General features: G+C 44.6%; 2 protein-coding genes across 2 annotated transcripts; both read left to right on the plus strand.

The window, feature by feature from the left end:
- Nucleotides 1-122: 122 nt before the first annotated feature.
- Nucleotides 123-3112, plus strand: LOC140551642 (trafficking protein particle complex subunit 5-like). Its single transcript, XM_072675154.1, has 3 exons — nucleotides 123-178; nucleotides 1276-1556; nucleotides 2009-3112. The coding sequence occupies exons 2-3, from the start codon at nucleotides 1287-1289 to the stop codon at nucleotides 2303-2305; spliced, it is 567 nt and encodes a 188-aa protein (XP_072531255.1). The 5' UTR covers nucleotides 123-178; nucleotides 1276-1286; the 3' UTR covers nucleotides 2306-3112.
- Nucleotides 3113-3286: 174 nt separating this feature from the next.
- mcoln1b (mucolipin TRP cation channel 1b) lies at nucleotides 3287-16450 on the plus strand. The gene is made up of 13 exons (XM_072675152.1): nucleotides 3287-3538; nucleotides 4486-4730; nucleotides 4860-5024; nucleotides 5143-5299; nucleotides 5740-5821; nucleotides 6593-6689; nucleotides 7226-7325; nucleotides 7683-7789; nucleotides 8524-8673; nucleotides 9806-9907; nucleotides 10958-11080; nucleotides 11195-11401; nucleotides 11991-16450. The coding sequence occupies exons 1-13, from the start codon at nucleotides 3490-3492 to the stop codon at nucleotides 12120-12122; spliced, it is 1716 nt and encodes a 571-aa protein (XP_072531253.1). The 5' UTR covers nucleotides 3287-3489; the 3' UTR covers nucleotides 12123-16450.
- The last annotated feature ends 3884 nt before the right edge of the window (nucleotides 16451-20334 follow it).

Consider the following 20334-nt stretch of genomic DNA (forward strand, 5'->3'; position numbering starts at 1 on the left):
GAGCCGACTCGAAAAACTGACTCAATGAGTCGACTCAATGAGTCGACTAACGACGCAGTTCTGCAGGGCTGCTGTAGATGGCGCAGCCCTCAATGGCGAGTGTGGAGCCGGAGCCGCGCTGACGCAGAAGAAGCAGCAGCAGCAGCAGCAGCAGCAGCAGCAGCACTGTAAACAAGAGGTGGATTAACAGTCATTTTACTGGAAATATTGGGAATATTGGGAATATTGGGCTGTTTAAAGATCACAGAAAGACCTTCAGTTGTATATATCGATATTAACGGGCTGTTTTATCCACCGTTAGGCTCCTAAAGTTAGTTAGCTAGCTGGCTAGCGCTAGGTAGCTGTAGCTATAGTGCTAGCTAGCTGACCTGTCTGACTTTCTGAAACTTTAGGTTGTGCTAGCTAATTAACTAACCAATTTAAGTCGCTGTCGTGTAGTAAAAGACTTTAAGGCCCTCACAGGGTGTTTCTGAGATAATATTAGTGCTAAAATATCAAAATTTCAAAGTTTTGATCACTACTGTGTAGCTTAGTAGTCTTGTTAGCTAGCTAGCTAGCATTAGCTAATTATTAGCATTGTTATTGTGGGGTAATTTAGTGTGGGATTAAAAGACCCCTCTCTGAAATCATCTCCAATCCAGTGTCCTGTTTCCTTTTTACGAGCTGGACACAAACTCACGTCCTCTGGTCAAAAAACCTCGAATACACTATGTGGACAAAAGTATTGGGACACCTGCTTATTAGGCTTTCTGCTAGATTCTGGAGCAGCATTGCTGTGAGGATTTGGGATTATATGGATTACACCGACAAGAGCGTCAGTGAGGTCAGGATGTTGGATGATGATCACCACCCCACCTCCTTCCAAAAGTACTGGATGGAGCCCCACCATCCATCAGTCCAGAGAACACAGTTGCTGGGGGGCTTTATACCCCTCTAGCCCACGCCTGGCTTTAGGTTCATGATGTTTATCTGCTCCAGATAGTCCTATTCTATTGGCAGGACTTCTCTACAGGGACTAGACAAGCTGAAGGGGTGTCCACAAACATTTGGACATGTAGTGTAAAGCAGTTTTGTCTGAGGGGGTTTCATATTTAAAAGTCTTATATTTAGCCTATGGGCAGTTTCTCAAACAGGGATTAAACGCAGTCCAGGGACTAGGCCTACCTCTCTGTTCAGTAAACTGACCCTTACTGACCCTCAGTGGTTATTATAAACCACTTCATGTTATTTTTATAAATGCTCACCAGAAATAACGTGGTCTCTCCGTCTTTCCAGCTGTGACCAACATGGACGTCAGCTTCACGAGCGGCAAGTCGGCCATCCTGGAGCGTCCGCTGTCCCGACCCAAGAACGAGGTCAGCCCGAGTGCCTTCGCCTTTCTCTTCTCTGAAATGGTCCAGTACTGCCAGAGTCGAGTGTACTCTGTGTCCGAGCTGCAGGCACGTCTGGCGGAGATGGGTCAGAGCGTGGGGGCCAGCCTGCTGGACGTCTTGGTGCTTCGGGAGAAGAACGGCAAGAGGGAGACCAAAGTGCTCAACATCCTGCTCTTTATTAAGGTCTGCTTTTGTTTAGTTTTGTTGGTGGAGGGGGGGGGGGGCTCCACAGCTTAATACTGGGGGGCTTATACCCCTTTATACCCCTCTAGCCCGCCGCGGCATGGTGACCATAATATGTTTCAGCTCCAGAGAGTCCTATTCTATTGGCTGTACCAGTTCTCTACAGGGACTAGAGAAGCTTTGTGTGTGCATTTGCACATCTGGGTGCAACCTAAAGCAGCTACATAAATGTATACATTAGAGGGGGTGTCCACAAATATTTGGACATATAGTGTAGTTTGTTATTATATATATTATGTAACTACAGATGGTTCTGTTCATTTTTCACTATATTGGTAAAGCGTCTTACTGTCCACCTTTAACCACATCCTTATTTTTGTGAATAGGATTAGACAGTTAGCCAATCACTCACCATCGTTTACACAATGACAATCTGCTGATTTTCTTTGCAGGTCTCTGTCTGGAAGTCTCTGTTCGGCAAGGAAGCGGACAAGCTAGAGCAGGCGAACGATGACGACAAAACCTACTACATCATCGAAAAAGAGCCGCTGGTCAACGCGTTTATATCCGTCCCCAAGGAGAACAGCACTCTGAACTGTGCCGCCTTTACCGCCGGGCTGGTGGAGGCCGTGCTCACCCACAGCGGCTTCCCGGCCAAAGTCACCGCACACTGGCACAAAGGCACCACTCTCATGATCAAGTTTGACGAAGCGGTCATCGCCCGGGACAAGCAGCTAGACAGCAGATAAAAACCAGGAAGGAGCTGTAGACTGAAGGAGAGACATTTGGGGTGGGAGTCAGTTGATCCGGCTCTGTAATGCAGGAAATACACTGTTCGTCCCAAAGTGTGACGCACACTGATGTTCACTCAGAGCAGGAGAAGTCACAACACCAGTGACGTGACGAGGCTAGAGGCCACATGTTCTTATTGAGTGCCTCAGTTTCACTTACAGGGCTCATATTCTTCACTTTTCAACCTGGCTGTTTTTTTTCTGTGCCTGTAAAATGTTAAAAACATTTCTATGTAAATGAATCCTGATTTATTGCCGAATTGTCATTGACTTTGAAATACACACACACACACACACACAAATATATACATACACTTTAGGGTGGTGGCATCATGCTGGGGGACTGTTTAGAGTCTTGTACATTGCACAAAGTTGCTGGAATAAAGAAGGAGGACGGCTACCTCTGAGACCAGGGCACGTTTGGGTGTTCCCACAGGGCAGCTGTGGTTGTAGAATGGATAAGATTACGTCTGACATTGCACTTCTTTCTTTCTCAGTTCTAACCTCAAACATGTTTACCGTGCTTAAAAGTCAGGCGATACCATGCCAGGGAGACAAAGCTTTAATTGGGTTCTACTGGTTCTGCCATTAAAATTGTGGTCAAATATCCAATTTCCAATTTTTGATGATGGCTGCTTGACCTTTGCCGTCTTTGTGTGTTAAAATTGCTGTTCGTTATTATTTCTGAGCATGGTCTCAGTTTCCTAAATGCAAAGTCAGATATGTGGTCTACTATATGAAATATTAAAACGTTTTTATGAGTCATATTGTTTTATTTTTTTTTTTTTTGCGAGCGTCATTATAAATAGCACGTCCTTAAAAAAGGAGTAATAATAATAAAAAAAAATATTAATAATAATAATGATGACTTTTAGCAGAGCGCTGACGTCACCAAAACACAACACAGCGTTCAGGTAGTCATGTGGGCGCAGCCACGTGACTCGCCCGGAAGTCTCCGTGTTTACAGTGCGTGTTGGCTCGCTGGGCTGTTTTGACATCTCCGGCATTATGACAGCGACGTTGCGGCAGGATCGACAGTTAGCTTCGGGTTTTACTTAATTCCTTTCTTCTCTAAGTGAATTCATTCATTTCTATTGGATTTTAGGTGCTTTTATTCAGCTCTAGTCTCTACAGTTGCCGGAATGGCGAGCTCCCTGTCAAAGCAGCCGAGAGAAGGAGGAGAGGACACAGGTCTGTCTGGGCTTTTATTATTTTTTTTAGGTTTAAATGTTCATATTTTGCAGTTTTTAACTTAATAAAGTACAAAACAAAAACCTGGTGATACTCTGATCTAATCCACGTGACTAGAAGGGCTCGCAGCTGCACTGCGCAGGTTCCCATAGCAGGACACAGTGGCTCCTCGTGTCCTCCCCGTCCAGCCAAGCTGACCCACGCAGGAACAGCCCCATCTCTACTGGGAAGCCTTTACACAAGGATTTGATTGCATTCAGCCTGATGTTGCATGACTAGTCCTGTCTCTCATTAATGTATGAGATCCTTAAGGAACTTTTGGAGGTTCTTCACTGTGGAGGAACCTCTTCAGGTGCAGTTTCAAACTCAAGAACCTCCTTGAAAAGGTTCCTCAAGGATCTTGTACTTTTGACAGGGCAGAGGACACAGCTCCACAGCCCAGCGATGGGCATGGGGACCTTACGTTCATGTGGTCACAGGTGCTGCAGAGCGTTGGTCAGTGCTTTCCTGTGGGAGCTGCTGTCCAGATACTTTTGGCCATAGAGCAGTATATGTGTATTGGAGTATTAGAGGGTCTACACCATATGTCCAAATGCTTGTGGACACCTTCTTTTCTAATGAATGCATAGTGGCTGCCTAATGCCAGGTGGGGGCTGGATAGAACTGTGTGAGTTGGGACGTTGATCATCATCCAACATCCTGACCTCACTAATCCTCTTATTGCTGAATGCAATAAAATCCTCACAGCAATGCTTCTTTAAACTCTAGTAGAAAGCCTTCATCCCTGGACAGTTGAGACAGTTACTCCAACAAAAGCAGGATCAACTCTTTTTAAAACTCTTGATTTCAGAAGAAACGTTGAATAACCAAGTGTCCCAATACTTTTGTCCTTTTTGTAGTGTGTGTGTTTGCTGGTGGTTTATTCTGTGGGTTTATTCACGTTGCAGAGAAGGACGGGTTGCTGACCTCTGTGACCGGCTGCGGTGCCGACGATGAGGCTCGCGGCAACCGGCCCTCGCTGGATGTTGGCGGCTCGTCGTCATGGAAACGGAGCGACGAGGAGGCGGAAGAGGCTCTGCGCAGGAAGCTCAAGTACTTCTTCATGAGCCCATGTGACAAGTACCACGCCAAGGGTCGCAAACCGTACAAGCTGGCCCTGCAGATGCTGAAGATCGTCATAGTGACCGTGCAGGTGGAGCACTGAGCTGTCCGGGGGTCGTTCCTTGGGATGCATTCATCAAACTAAAAGGATCACATCCCCTTAACTCAGATGTGATTGTCTGATTGTCTCTCTCTCTCTCTCTCTCTCTCTCTCTCTCAGCTGGTGTTGTTTGGCCTGAGTAATCAGATGGTGGTGATGTTTAAGGATGAGAACACCGACACCTTCAGGCACCTCTTTCTGCACGACTACCAGGACGACTCTGACGGACTGGCTGTTCACACGCAGAGCGGAGTGTACGAGCACATCCACTACGCCATCGAGCAGGTAGGCCTCATCACACACCCACACACACACACATTATAACCACTCATCACACACATCCTCTCTCTCTCTCTCTCTCTCTCTCTCTCTCTCTCTCTCTCTCTCTCTTTTCCTCTCGCAGTATCTGGATCTTTCTCAGAACTCGGTCAGCATGTATGCCTACGTGTTGGGTACAGGAGTGAACGACAGCGCCCTCTCTCTGTGCCAGCGGTACTACAAGAAGGGCAGGATCGACCCGGTCAACGACACCTTCAACATTGACCCTCGCATCATCATCGGTAGGCTTCCAACACTGTACAATTAGACAAAATCGTCGTCAGCTTTAATAGTAATTGTATATTTAAACGTTTAAACGTGGTTTTATATGAACTGGGCGGAGCTACAAATCGGCGCTAGACCTGTTGTTCCTTTCTTTTTGGGAGATGCTGGGAATCTGTAATAGCTATGCTTGTGAAGGTCTGGGATGTATGCATAGGGCTATGTAGCTGCAGACCAGTCATAGTGCCCATGCTGACCCCCGTCCACCATTAAAGGCTTCTGCAATGTACATGTTAGAGCTGGACCCTGACCTTGACTTGATGAATCCGGTTTTCTTGTATTTCTATGTCATGGTGCCAGATACCACAGATACCACCTTCTGGGCTTTTGTAAATGGAGCTGTTTCGGTAGCAGGTGTTCAGGGTTCGGAGTGTATGAGTTTTCTGTGTCTGTTTTCTAGACTGTATAGGAGTGAACCCCCCAACAGACTCTTCAGCTCCTCCCCAAGAAGACTACAAGAACTTCACACTCAAATTCCACAAGTAAGGATAAGTGAGAGGGACACATTCAGCCTCACAGAGAGATCAGGCTGTATGTAAAACAAAGGAGACATGGTTCCCCCTAGTTCTAATAATCGGTGCAGGGTTAGTCACTCAGAAAACTACTCCATTATAAATGACTAATTAAAAACAGTACGGTGGAAAATATACTCTTAATGTACTCCAAATAGTTAGTAGGGAACCGTAAAGTTAACATTTAGTAAAGTTAAAGGATAGTAGGAAGCTGTAAAGTTAAAGATTAGTAAAGGTTGGTAGAAGTCGTAAAGTTAAAGATTAGTAAATTTAAAGGGTGTTAAATAGCCGTAAAGTTAAAGGTTGGTAGGGAGCAGTAAAGTTAAAGGTTGGTAGGAAGCAGTAAAGTTAAAGGTTGGTATGTAGCCGTAAAGTTAAAGGTTGGTAGGGAGCAGTAAAGTTAAAGGTTGGTAGGAAGCAGTAAAGTTAAAGGTTGGTATGTAGCCGTAAAGTTAAAGGTTGGTAGGAAGCAGTAAAGTTAAAGGTTGGTAGGGAGCAGTAAAGTTAAAGGTTAGTAAAGATAAAGGTTGGTAAAGTTACAGGTTGGTAGGGAGCTGTAAAGTTAAAGGTTAGTAAAGATAAAGGTTGGTAAAGTTACAGGTTGGTAGGGAGCTGTAAAGTTACAGGTTGGTAGGGAGCTGTAAAGTTACAGGTTGGTAGGGATGGTAGGGATATAACAGTAACTTTTGAAAATGTCATTCTCACACCTGCTTCTCTCTCTTCCTCTTTCTGTTATTCAAGGCTGATAAACGTGACGATCAAATTCAAGCTGAAGGCCATAAATATCCAGTCCATCATCAACAACGAGATTCCCGACTGCTACACCTTCTCAGTTACTGTAAGTCATGGCACGTCTACAGCTGCCCTTACTTTCCCTCCACTTTCTGCACAAATTAGTGGGTTTTTTCCACTGTCTGAGATCACAGACAACTGAATTATCCTTGGAAGTAAGAGAATGAAAACATTGGTCTCAAAGTTTCAAAATCTGTCATTCCCTCCTCAAATTCATATGGTATCAAAACTGCAAAAACTCCTTTTAAAATCGTCATGGTTGTGATGTCACATCGGGTTTCTTTAAAGCGTCCATACTGTGGAAAAACGTGTGTCTCTGTGTGTGTGTGTGTGTGTATATATATATAGTTGCTGCTGTCTTTTTTTATTGGACAGAAAAGAGATACATACTTACATCTGTGGGAGTGTGTGATCTGGGACACACACCTGCTTTGTACACACCTGTTCTGTTGGTCTGTAAAGGGTTTACCAGCTGCAGTATACTGACCAAATAATTAGCATTTGAAAATACTATGTGTGTGTGTGTGTGTGTGTGTGTGTGTGTGTGTGTGTGTGTGTGTGTGTGTGTGTTCTCTCTCTCAGATCCTCTTTGATAACAGAGCCCACAGCGGGAAAGTGAAGATCAGTCTGCATAACCATGCCGTCATTACAGAGTGCAGGGACCCCAACGTGTCTGGACACAGTAAGACTACACACTCCTCAGATACACACTCCTTCACAGTTTCTCCACTGTCCGATTCACGGCAGGGCCAATACAGCCCAGAGTGGCTCAGCAGACTAAGACGCTGACACTGTGGTCAAAGGAAATTGCGAGTGTGAATCCCGGGTCATGCCACTTTGCCATCAGCAGCTGGAGCCTGAGAGAGCACAATTGGCCATGCTCTCTCTGGGTGGATAGATGGCGCTCTCTCTTCTCATCACATTAGTGTGATGCTGGCCGGCACAGGCGTCTGTTAAGATTATCCGCACAATTCTGAATACTTGTATTCTCTCTCTCTCTCTCTCTCTCTCTCTCTCTCTCTCTCTCTCTTTCTCGCAGAGGAAAACTACCTGCGGGTGGCGTTTGATGTGTTGGTGGCGATAGTGTGTGGTCTCTCTCTGGCACTGTGTGGACGGTCCATACTCCGAGGAATCGCTCTGCAACATGTACGAGTCTGGGGGATGGGAAGGACTCACACTCACACACATATATATATATATATATATATATATATATATATTACACTATATGGACAAAAGTATTGGGACACCTGCTCATTCATTCATTGTTTCTTGTGAAGGGTATTAAAACATACAGACATGTCTCTACTGTCCAGAGAAGAAAGCTTTCTACTAAATTTTGGAGGATTTGATTACATTCAGCAACAGAACGTTAGTTTGTGCGGTCAGGATATTGGATAGTCACCAGCTGCCTCATAACCAACTCATCCCAAAAGTACTGGATGGAGCTCCACCACCATCCATCATTTCAGAGAACACAGTTCTTCCACTGCTCCACAGCTCCTCAATGCTGGGGGGCTTTATACCCCTCTAGCCCACACCTGGCATTAGGCAGCATGGTGGGAATAGGTCCATGTTTGACATGTTTGACATCTGCTCCAGTCCTAGTCCCATTCTATGGGCAGTGCTTTTCTGCAGGGACTAGACAAGCTGTGTGTGTGAATGCTTTCGCACATCTTTGTCAGCAGTAGGTACAACTTAAAGCAGCTCAATGCATTCATTAGACTACCATGTCCACAAACATTTGGACATGGTAGTGTAAGTAATGACAGCAGGAGCTGAGAGCAGTAGAATGTTAGACGGGGGGAGTACAGTAATGGATGAAATGGCCTCTAGAAACAATGGGTTAACACTGTGTGTGTGTGTGTGTGTGTGTGTAGGAGTTTGTACGCTTCTTCAGGCAGTCTCTGGATCGTAAGGTGTGTTGGGCTGACCGTCTGGAGTTCATTAACGGCTGGTATTTACTCCTCATCATCAGCGACGTGCTCACCATCATCGCTTCCTTCATCAAGATTGGCATCGAGACCAAGGTTTGGCACGCACACACACTCTTCCCCCACACACTCTTCCCCCACACACTCACACACACACACAGTAAAATAATGAATACATGTGAAACGATCAACTCTACGAATAGGTGTCTCTTAGTGGTGACTCATGGCGCCAGTTACACTTCCGGACTATAGGGGGAGCCCAGGAGCAAGAAACACCAATGAAGGGGTATGCATATGCATGTGACGTCAGAAGGCCGTGCCCAATGAGTGCTGGAAAGCCCGACTGAGTGGCAGCGTTAGCGGTCAGTGTAAATGCTGTGTGACTGACTGTACAAACAGATTGAGCAGGGATTCAGAGCTTTCTTCTACACAAGATCAGAGAAACAAATGGATTTTGCTGCAATTGCTGCACAGAAACTACTGATATCCAGGTCCTGAAAGGTGTGGGAGCTCACTGAGAGCTGAAGTCACACTCTGAAAAAAAACAGGTGGGGAAAAAAACGAAACCCGCTGTAGCTGCTAATTAAGTGACATACTGAGCTCAAGTAAGAGGGAAAGCAAGCAAACCTGGATGAGCCAGTCTACTGAATGAGCCTGAAGACCGTGGAAAACACTCCTAAGATGTCAGCAGACTGCTCACCGCTCCGAACGGGCTTCAACAGAACCTGTGGAGTCGGGGGTTGATTCACTGGACGACAGGATGGACGTTGATCTCGGTGTTGACGGGTTCTTGCTGTGAGAGTGTGTTTATTGAGTGTTAGGTTGTTGTTTGATGTAGGAATAGTAAGTGTGTGACTTCGGTCGGGGTGGAAATTGCTCAGATGCTGCTTTACGAGACTGTTTACCACCCTGTTATTTTTACGTTTTTACATTTTTAAAATTTTCTCCCAATTTGGTTCTGCCAGTTAACCCACCCACCTGCTCCGCCTAGCACTAGCAACGCTCCCGACCCGAGGAGGGTCAGCACTTAACACACGTCTCCTCCGATACAGACGCCTGAGCCGGCCAACATCTCTCTTTAGCGCCATCTACCCTCCCGGAGAGAGCTCGGCTGGTTGTGCACTCTGGGATACAACCCTGTTATTTTACCTCGCTGACTTTTTTCTTTTTCTGAGGTTTCGTGACTCTTCTCTGATTGGTTGTTTTCTCCGATTGTGTCGTCCGGCAGAACCTGTCGTCCTATGACTTGTGTGGGATTCTGATGGGCACCTCCACTCTGCTGGTGTGGGTGGGGGTCATCCGCTACCTCAGCTTCTTCCAGAAGTACAATGTGAGTTTTCAGAGAAGACGTGAGTGAGTGGACGAGTGAATGTGTGGGAATGTTAGTATGTATATTATCATGCGAAAACCTTGTATCTCAGCTTTTTGACATAATGTGAATCTGATAAGTGTTCTTTATATTGTATCAGAATTTCATGATGAACGGACCAATAGAAACGCTCCAAAATGACCTGGAATTAAATCTTTTTACATTGACTTTCATTGAAAGTAAGGAAGGTTTCTTCCTTCTGCTGAAGTTGATATTTTGGAGACTTAGTATTTTTGGATGACCGTGAATTAATTTGCTAATTTGTAATTAATATAAATAGCATATTTTTTATCCTCATTTCCTACAAACACAGATGTGCTATGGATTGTAAGCAGACATTAAACAATCAGAATATACAATATTATACCATTATTGTGATGAATTACATCACAATATGCTTTCCTAAAGTCCTAGATCTACAGTACCAGTCAAAAGTTTGGAAAAGTTTTTTTCTACACTGTAGATTAATATTGAAAACATCAGAACTATGAAGGAACACATCTGCACTTATGAAGTAATTAAAATTCCTGGTGTGGATGACCGCTTAGCACAGGCTTGAACACGGCCCCAGAGGTGCTGAGCACGTGTTGGCCGCTTGTCCTTTTTCCTCTGTGGCCCAGCTCATCCCAAACCATCTCAGCTGGGCTTAGGTCGGGTAATGGTGGAAGCCAGGTCACCTGACGCAGCACTCCACCACTCACACTTCTACTAGGTCAGATAGCCTGGAGGTACCAGGTGTGTTCCTTCGTAGTTGTGATGTCATCAGTATTAACCTACAGTGTGGAAAATAATCAAGATAAAGCATTGAATGACAAGGTGTCCAAACTTTTGACTGGTATTGTATTGGTGCAGCGTAGTGTGTAACAACAGTGGGTTCAATTCCCAGACTGGGCAAACAAGCACACCCCACACTACAGCAGTAAAGAGTCCTTGGCCAGAGGCCAGAGTCCTTCAGCATGGCCAGCAGTTCACTTGACCGGACTGTGTGTGGTCGCCCATGTTCTCCTGCAGATCCTGATCGTGACCCTGAGAGCTGCGTTCCCCAGCGTGATCCGCTTCTGCTGCTGCGCTGCTGCCATCTACTTCGGCTATGTCTTCTGCGGCTGGATCGTACTGGGACCCTACCATGCTAAGGTAAAGGCTCGCGCCCCCTACAGACGCCCCTGGGGCCGTGTAGTCCGGCTACACCTGCCCTAACCCTCCCCCTGTCTCTCTCTCTCTCTCTCTCTCTCTCTCGCTCTACCCCAGTTCCGTTCTCTGTCCACGGTGTCGGAGTGTCTGTTCTCCCTGATAAACGGGGACGACATGTTCGCCACGTTCTCGGAGGTGGAGCGCAGCGGGACGCTGGTGTGGCTCTTCAGTCAGGTCTACCTGTACACCTTCATCTCGCTCTTCATCTACATGGTGCTGTCGCTCTTCATCGCCCTCATCACCGGAGCCTACGACACCATCACTGTGAGTCAGAGAGCCTCACTTTGTGAGGAACACCTGCACACCTGCTCATTCGTGCAGTTACCTGATTAGCCAGTCGTGTGGCAGCAGAGCCATGCGTGATATACGGCTATATGGACAAAAGTTTTGGGACACCTGCTCGTTCATCGCTCCTTCTGAAATAAAGCGTATTAAAAATAGTTCATCCTGCTTTTGTTGGAGTGCGGGACAGGTACTAGATTTTCAAGCATTGCAGTGAGGATTTGATTGCATTCAGCAACAGCTCATCTCAAAAGTACTGGATGGAGCACCATCCATCATTCCATATAACACAGAAGAGGGCTTTATACTCCTCTAGGCCATGATGTCAATAGCTTCATGTTTAGTCCTATTCTATTGGCAAGGGACTAGACAAGCTCTGTGTGAGTGTGTGTGTGTGTGTGTGTGTGTGCATTTGCACATGTGTGTCAGCAATGGGTGCAGCTTAAAGTAGCTGAATGCGTTCAGTAGAAGGGTGTCCACAAACATTTGGACATATAGTGTATGACACAAATGATTCCTTGCAAGGTAAGAAAACAAGTGTATCTGTCTGTCTGTCTGTCTGTCTCCATAGCAACAAGCCCAGGAGCCCGTCCAGGTGTCGGAGCTTCATAAGTTCATCGCTGAGTGCACGGACACGCCCACTTCAGGAAACTTTCACAGCCCGGAGAACACGTCCTGCTCCCTCTTCTGCTGCTGCAACTAGACAGGAAAGAGTGTGTGTGTGTGTGTGTGTGAGCGAGAGAGTGTGTGTGTGTGTGAGCGAGAGAGTGTGTGTGTGTGAGCGAGAGAGTGTGTGTGTGTGTGTGAGTGAGAGAGTGTGTGTGTGTGTGTTGAGAGTCCATGTAAATTGGAGTTGTGGAAGTGCTGCCCAGGGGGTCAGGTAAACTGTGTGGAACAGTGCCCCCTAGTGGCAGTGACCGTTAGCACACCACAATACTCAGCCTTTCAGGACATTTTTAGGAGTTTTATTATTTATTTTAAACCAGTATTCTTTTAATTATTGCTTATTTATGAAGGGAGTGTGATCAGTGCTATTTGCACAACAATTGTTTGATGTTTGTTTGTTTGTTTGTTTGTTTTGTAAATAAACACACTTGACGGTTGTTAAAGCTAAATTATAGTTATAGTTAGAATTATAGTTAGAATCGTAACCTGAGCTTGTGCACACACACACACACGCACACACACACACACACCCACACACACACACACACACACACACACACACACACACTTTCTCAGCTAAAGCTCCTTCATGGCCTTCAGCTAAATATCACAGACAGATCTCCAGTAGCCTTCTTCATGTTCCTCTCTCTGCTCTGTTGCTTCTTGTCTTTTATCTCCACCCTGCCGACGAGAAAGAGAGAGAGTGTGTGTGTGTGTGTGTGTGTGTGTGTGTGTGTGTGTAGCCTGCAGCTTAACTGAAGCATCAATATTTATGTGAGCTCTTGTGGTGTCCAGGGAGCTGACCTTGTGTTTTTAATGGAGTTGGAGCAGTTGGAGCCTCTTTTCTGACCATGCTGGCCTTTCATCCACACTGTCCCTGCAGAGAGAGGGAGAGAGAGAGAGCAGGGGGTGGAGACAAGGAGAAGGAGACAGTTAGGGGGAGAAGAGGTAAGGGGGAAATGTGTGAACGTGCCTCAAATGGCTCTTTGTTGGAGTGATGCCATAGAAAAACCACCTTTGCATTTGTGGAGAACCCTCATTTGTGTGTCCCTGTAGCACCATGGCTAACACCAGACGTGGGCTAGTAGAGGGGTATAAAGCCCCCCAGCATTGAGGAGCTGTGGAGCAGTGGAAGAGCTGTGCTCTCTGGAATGATGGATGGTGGCGCTCTATACAGTACTTAAATTGGGATGAGGTGGGGATGGATGAGGTGGGATGGTGATCATCCAACATCCTGACCTCAATAATGCGCTTGTTGCTGAATGCAATCAAATCCTCACATCAAAAATTCAAAATCAAAGTTCTTCCCTGGACATTAGAGACCATTACTCCAACAAAAGCAGGAGAAACTTTTTGAATACCCTTGATTTCAAGGAATAAGCAGGTGTCCCAATACTTTTGTCCTTTTAGTGGATCTCTATTTCAGATTTGGTTCCACTTTTGGTTCCATAAGGCATCTCTATTGTGGCATCGCTCAAAGAACCATTTGAGGCACCTTTGTTTTTAGGAGTGTGGCACTCGGCCCCCGGTTCTGAGAGCAGGAGAAGAGCTTTTTAGTAAGAGCTTCTTGGTCGGCTCCACGTCCTTTCAGACCTACGGCGGTGGTCAGTCGTCTTCTCGCGGTGGAACGATAGAGGACACAAACGTCGGTGGGCGTTCTCGTATCTGAAGCTACAGCCTAATTTTCTCGTGTCTTGTGTTTTGCTGCTGCTCTCGCCCGAAACTCCAGGACAAGAAGACCCAAAAAAAGGGGGGTTGTTGTTAGAAGGGTCTCTCGCTCTTTTGAGGATTTTTGCCTGTAGCTCCCAGCCGAATCGGGCTCAGACAGAGCAGCTTCTGTACTTGGATGCCTTAAAGATTTATTGTGCGTCATTCGTGGGTTTGGCCGAGCTGCTGCCCTGCGCTGTTTTAATTGAAAAGGCTCATGAAGCAGATTTATGAAAGATCCCAGCTGGATAAAGGAGAGGTTCTCCGTGCCAGGCCTGGAGGGCCAGAGAACCGCAGAGCTTTTAGCCCGTCTCCCGCTTCAACATGTCTCAGAGAACACAGAGGTATGAGGCTCAGGCAGGGGTGTTAGAACAGGGAGAGCACAGAGTACAGGCTTTAAAATAAAGGTTCTTCAGACTGTTTTTTTTTTTTTGAGGAGAACCATAGAAGAACCACTTTTGGTTGATTCAAAATAAAAGCGTTTCAAAGGGGTCTGTGAGGAACATCTCCTTAGAAGAACCTTCTTTGGTTCCTTAGAAATAATAAAGCTTCAAATGGTCCTTTGAGCAAAACCATATGAGAACCCTTTTCAGTTTCTAAACATGAAGGTTCTTTTATGGTTATTTGAGGAACTCTTTTTTTGTAGAAATTAAGGTTCTTCAAAGGGTTCCACTTTCACTTCCATAAAGAACCATGCTTGTACTGGGGATGTGAGAGTGTGAAGAACCTTTTACTTAACAAAGGAATTTTTAAAAGTTCTTTACCAATTTAAAAGTCCTCCACACTCCCCTTTGAAGCACCTTTACTTTCCAGGAACCAAAACTGGTTCTTCTGTTCCTCAAAGAACCCCCTGATGCTCCTCCCAATTTATTTCAGATTTTTTTGCCAATTTTTAGTTCGCCAATTCTCCCTCCCCACAATTCACATGCAACGCCCCCGACACTAGTGAGGTGGAGACCAACACACGCCCCCTCCGACACGTGCGCAGCCAGCCACACCTCTTTTTCGAACCGCCGCCAACCTGGAGGGAAGCGCTGTGTACCCGGCACCGACGCACCGGCTAGCAGACGCCAGTGGCGTCCAGTGCCGGACTACTGTGTACTGTGTGTAATGTGGTTGGTAGCGCCATCTACCCACCCTGGGAAGAGCAAGGCCAATTGCGCTCTCTCTCTCAGGGCCACGGCTGTCAATGGCCAGCTAGCAGCGTGATCGGGATTCGAACCAGCGACCCTCCGCTGGACCACCCGGGGCCAGACGCTCCTTCATTGTTGAAGAGGCTGCAGAAGCTGTAGAACCTTTGGACCAGTCAGGAACCATTTATCCAGTCCTGTGGTTCTGTTTGAGTTGCTGTGGTTCTGTTATGGAACGTCGTGGCTTTGTTGAAGGACAGTATGACTCACTTGTGCTCTCGCTACTGTACACCTTTTGAAGTGTAAATGCCTCCGAGAATGTGCCGAGGCTTTTCTGGAGAAGGTGGAGAAGGTGTTTGGGGGAAGGGTGGGATGGTTAGGTGTTTGGAGCTTTGGGGAGCTGTGGGAACTGGGGTCTGCCTGTATCCGTGCAGCGATGACGGGAGATGAAAGGAAAGGGAATGTTGCTGCTGAACAAAAGAGCGGTGCGGCTGTCGGTGACGGTCGATACCCACCCAAACACACACTCTTCAAAACACACACTCTTCAGCCCCTGGAGCAGTCTTCTGAGTCTGCAGTGTGATATCACGTCAGTGCTGTCGGGAACTTTATAGAGAACAGAGAGTAATTCTGTGCTTTTCGGTACTCTGTTGAAAAACAGCCGGCAGATTCAGACGATTCGGCCTGACACTGGTTAAAATATGAGGCACATGTTAAAGGGGAAGTCCTCTACTTTTTCGAAAGCTCTGTAGAATCTCTTCACGGAGATGTGAACACTCCCTCGAAGTGGATTTGGCATGAAACGTTTCATAGTTCAGAAACCAGCCGCCTCAGATGTCTTTACTGCGGTGGTGAATGGAACCAGACGTCGCCGTGACCGCAACACAGATGTAGCCAATTTTTTATTTACTATCCAAACCCACCAGTGAACCTACACATATCTTCTGAGTTTGATGTGTAATGTGGATGACCATCAGAAGCATCAGAAATCCAAAAAAATGTTGGGACTATTTTTGCTGCCTGTATCCCTCCACCATGAATAGCTTTTAAAAAGTACACTTTAGGCCAAAACATTACATTAGAATTATTCCAAAACGAAGTCTCTGGTGTCAAGAAGTGAATTCATGACCATTTCATGGTTAATAAAGTTCTGCGAGGGAGCTTTTAGAGCTGTTAAACTTTTCAGACGTGTGGTTCCATTCACCCCCACAGCTCTGACGGCGTACGTTTCACAGCAAACTCACTCTAAATGATTTTAACGTGATTTTTATTATAAAGGAATGGAACAGATGCTAATTTATAGTTATTATTACAAATATGAATTATTATTTATGTAATTCATTCTGTTTACTGTGTGTGTGTGTGTGTGTGTGTGTGTGTGTGTGTACTTTAAAGGGGAAAGTATCTAATCCGAAGTAGGTGTTTACAGAATTAGCTATCAGCTAACAGTTGCTGTTTTCCTTGTTCCGTGATCCTGATTCCGGCATCCAGTCTTTAAAAATACATAATAAAATGTCTGATGTCTGATCTGATGTGTTTGATGGACACTTTCTTGTCTTTCTGGGTTATAAAGTAAGCCCGAATCATCAGCTTAACCGCGGTGAATTATTTGGTTGCAGTTTAGCATGTTTTGTGGCATCCCACAAGGTTCTATTTTAGGGTCTATGAAACTGACAGTATGAGGGTGAATTGAGCTGAAATGTGGGCCCATGTTCAGGGTACACACTTTTCATCTGTATTTTGCCATATTGAATATCATGTTGCCCCGCCCACTTGTGTACAATAAAAATCAGCATACAGGAAATCATAAATTACAGGATACAGGATCATAAATTATTAAAAATGACAATTAACACAAACTAATGCTGTAAAAAAGGTCCCGGTTGATTCCAGGTTGACTGTAGAGGAGCTGGACAGTCTGCTGAGTCACTGCAGCCATTCCTCCGTAGTAATTACAGTACAGTAGGAAAGAGGCTGCTGTTCCGCATTGAATTTCCTTTGTCTTCCTCGGTTTTCCCAGATAATTCCTGTGGATTCTTGGTGAGAGGCGATTAAACCCAACACAGCTGCTTCGGAAGTGGATCGGACTCCACTCCTAATTGCTGATGGTTTTTTTGTATCTGTGGTGCCTCATTGTTGTCTGGGCTGAATTGAATCTGCCCTTATTTGGACAATACAGATGCCGTGTAGCGCCCTCGCCGGGCTGCAGGGGGCGCAGTGAACAGCAGCAGCTGAGGGGCTTCAGCAGTAGAGGCTAAATCAATGTGCTGTCTGGGGGAGCAGGGAGAGAGCTGCAGTGTTGGAGCAGGCCGAGTGGAAACAGCACTTACTGTTAAAGGCAGGGGAAAACACTGCAGTGGGTACACCACCTCCCACAGCCGCGCTGCAGCATCTCCACACATTTTCCAGTTTGAAGAAGCAGTTAATATCATATATATATATATATTATATATATATATATGTTCTGATAGATCAATATCCAGAATTAATTTCCAAAATATTAAAATCCAGAATGAATTTCTAATAAATGAATGCCCAACATTATTCTAATAGATTAATATCCAGAATTAATTTCTGATAAATTGATGCCCAGAATACATCTCTAATAGATTAATATCCATAATAAAGTTCTAATAGGTCAATATCCAAAATTAATTTATAATAAATTAAAATCCAGAATGAAGTTCTAATAGATCAATATCAAAATTAATTTCTAAAAGATTAATGCCCAGAATAAAGATCTAATAGATTATCATCCAGAATGAAGTTTAATAAATAAATAAATATTTAAAAAGGAATTATTTATAAAGAAGGTTTATAAGGCTACATCTTATTCCAGGCTAAATGTCTAAAAAAACCTCCATAATGAATTACAATTATTAACAAATTAATCTCATAAATCTACAAATCTCAGCGTTTCAAGAACTAATAAGTACTGATATAAATTATTATCCAGGTTGAGGTTTTAATAAATTCATATCCTGAATATTATTAAATATTTAATAATAGTAATATTTAATTATTATGAGTGTGTGTGTGTGTGTGTGTGTGTGTGTGTGTGCGCACAATTAAATGTTCTGAGCTGAAAAATGACCTTCAGTGGGTTTTAATGTACTGGACGAATACCAGTTTGTCCAATACTCTTAACAGTGACATCCATTATTCACTAAACAATGGAGCCAGGACACAGGAAGCACTTAGCATACGACCCCAGAGAGAGCGAGAGTGAGTGAAGTGTGAGTGTGTGTGTGTGTGTGTGTGTGTGTGTGTGTGTGTGTGTGTGTGTGAGAGAGATGGACTGGGTTGTGTTGGAGTCTGGCCCCAGGGGAGAAGCTAACTGTACTGTCACTGGAGCTTCAGGAAGCCAGCCTCTCCTCACCTGCCAGTCCATCACCTCCAGCCTGAATATTTAATCCGGGGCTTTTCTTGGCTCTCTGCTGCTGGTCGGGTCTGATGATCTAGGCCTGCAGTCAGAACCATGCTAATTGGTGTACATAAGCTTCTATTGCTTGTTAACTGCATTAGCCCCATGGCTCTAAAGCGAAACCCCACACACTAACCATGACGTGTAGAAATAGTGGACAGTGTTTTATATATATATATATATATATATATATATATATATAATAGTTATACAAAGTGCCAGTGTTGTGGTGCATTTACACCCAGTTGCATTATTTTATAATCCTTTTATATCATTAAAATCTAATAATAGGATAATAATAATAATAATAATTATTATTATAATAATATTTTATTAGCACAAATAAATAATTGTTTATGACAATATAATTTCGCTTTATTTATTTTACTATAGATACTATACATCTTTGTTTATTATGAATAATAATAATAATTACTTCTATTGTTTGTGTTTACTTTTTATAATGTATTTACCTAAATTATTTAATTTCACTTAGAATTAATAAATAAACATTTATATAAACAACAAATTATGGTATATTATAATTATTAGTATAATTGTTATAATGATATCTCAATTCTATTAAGTGTTACTAACAATTATTATTATTATTAATATTATTTACTATTTTACTATTAAAATATCAGTTTTGATCAATAATTATTTTTTAAACAGCTTTATATATGTTCTTTAAATAGCTAAATAATATTCATATATTATTATTGATTATTTATTTATTAAATGTATTAATATGTACTCTTTATTAAAACGTAAATACTTAATACTTTTATTAATACTTACATGAAAATCTTAAAGTATTTCATTCATGAAACTGAATCTTAGTACAGTTCAGAGCGGTCTGTCTGGCCTCCGGGGATCACAGTTTTGTCATTTACATGCATATTTGGCCTGAAGTCACTGCAGGATGCAGGACTGCAGGAGACTGTTCCCCCTGGGGACAGCTGGGGGCCTACATGTCCTGCCCGGGGGCAAGCTGGGGACCACATTGTGTATAAAACGAGATCAATCCTCAGCATAAAGCATAACTGCATAACTGATGAGTGAGAAGAGCTAAGACAGTTCCTATTGGACAGTCCTGACTCTAGGGTTTAGGTTATCTGAATAACTGATCAATTCTGCATTGCGGGACGTCCTGCAGGAGGAGGGGGGGGGGGGGCTGTGGGGTGTGGTTTAATAAAAGAAATGGGAATTATAGTAATAACTATAATCCTGATGAAAACACTGTGTTGCAGCTGTAGGTGCTTGGACCCCTGAGTGTGAGCGGTGTTGTGCAGTACTGCTGATCAGTCGAGGTTCTGGCAGGTTTCCGGTCTCCAGGGAGACGGTGTGGGCTCGGAGAGCTGCAGCTGCTGCAGGGCTGAGTGTGAGTGTGTGAGTGTGTGTGCTCACCTGCGAGGCCTTTATTCGCTGCTCTGCATCTGCTCCGGCAGCCCTGTTGATTATTTATGTGCAGCACTCGCTGGGTGTTTTCGGACTGGAGGGAGTGTGTGTACCACGCAGGGTGTGCCTGCTGCCGGCACGCTTCCACACAAACACACACACCCAGTTCCTTTGTGTGTGTTTGGCTGAGAGAAGTGCAACCGGGGTGTGTGTGTGTGTGTGTGTGTGTGTGCTTGTGTGTCGGTGCTGTGTGTGAGTTGGTTCGAAGGCCATGGATTCATGCTGCTGTTTTGCTTGGGACTGTAAGGGGAAATATGTGTGTGTGTGTGTGTGTGTGTGTGTGTGTGTGTGTGTGTGTGTCTTCTGCATGATTGCCCCCGCTCCCTTTCACAAGTTTAACTGTTTGCAATACCATCCTCCAGCCGGACCACCCTGTGTTGGAACTGCTGCTAGTGGATCACTAACCAACACAACATGTCCAAAAGTTTGTGGACACCCCTTCAAACTAATGCATTCTGCTACTCTAAACTGCACTACTTCTTCTTCTAGAGAAGAAGTACTGCCAATAGAATAGGACTCTCTGGAGC

Source organism: Salminus brasiliensis, chromosome 3, assembly GCF_030463535.1.
Source record: "Salminus brasiliensis chromosome 3, fSalBra1.hap2, whole genome shotgun sequence".
Classification (NCBI taxonomy): Eukaryota; Metazoa; Chordata; class Actinopteri; order Characiformes; family Bryconidae; genus Salminus; species Salminus brasiliensis.

Coding starts and splice junctions, on each gene's coding strand:
- mcoln1b (XM_072675152.1), top strand. CDS start 3,490: ATGGCGAGCTCCCTGTCAAAGCAGCCGAGAGAAGGAGGAGAGGACACA. Junction 4,731..4,859: donor TCGTCATAGTGACCGTGCAG/GTGGAGCACTGA, acceptor TCTCTCTCTCAG/CTGGTGTTGTTTGGCCTGAG. Junction 6,690..7,225: donor GCTACACCTTCTCAGTTACT/GTAAGTCATGGC, acceptor TCTCTCTCTCAG/ATCCTCTTTGATAACAGAGC.
- LOC140551642 (XM_072675154.1), top strand. CDS start 1,287: ATGGACGTCAGCTTCACGAGCGGCAAGTCGGCCATCCTGGAGCGTCCG. Junction 1,557..2,008: donor ACATCCTGCTCTTTATTAAG/GTCTGCTTTTGT, acceptor TTTTCTTTGCAG/GTCTCTGTCTGGAAGTCTCT.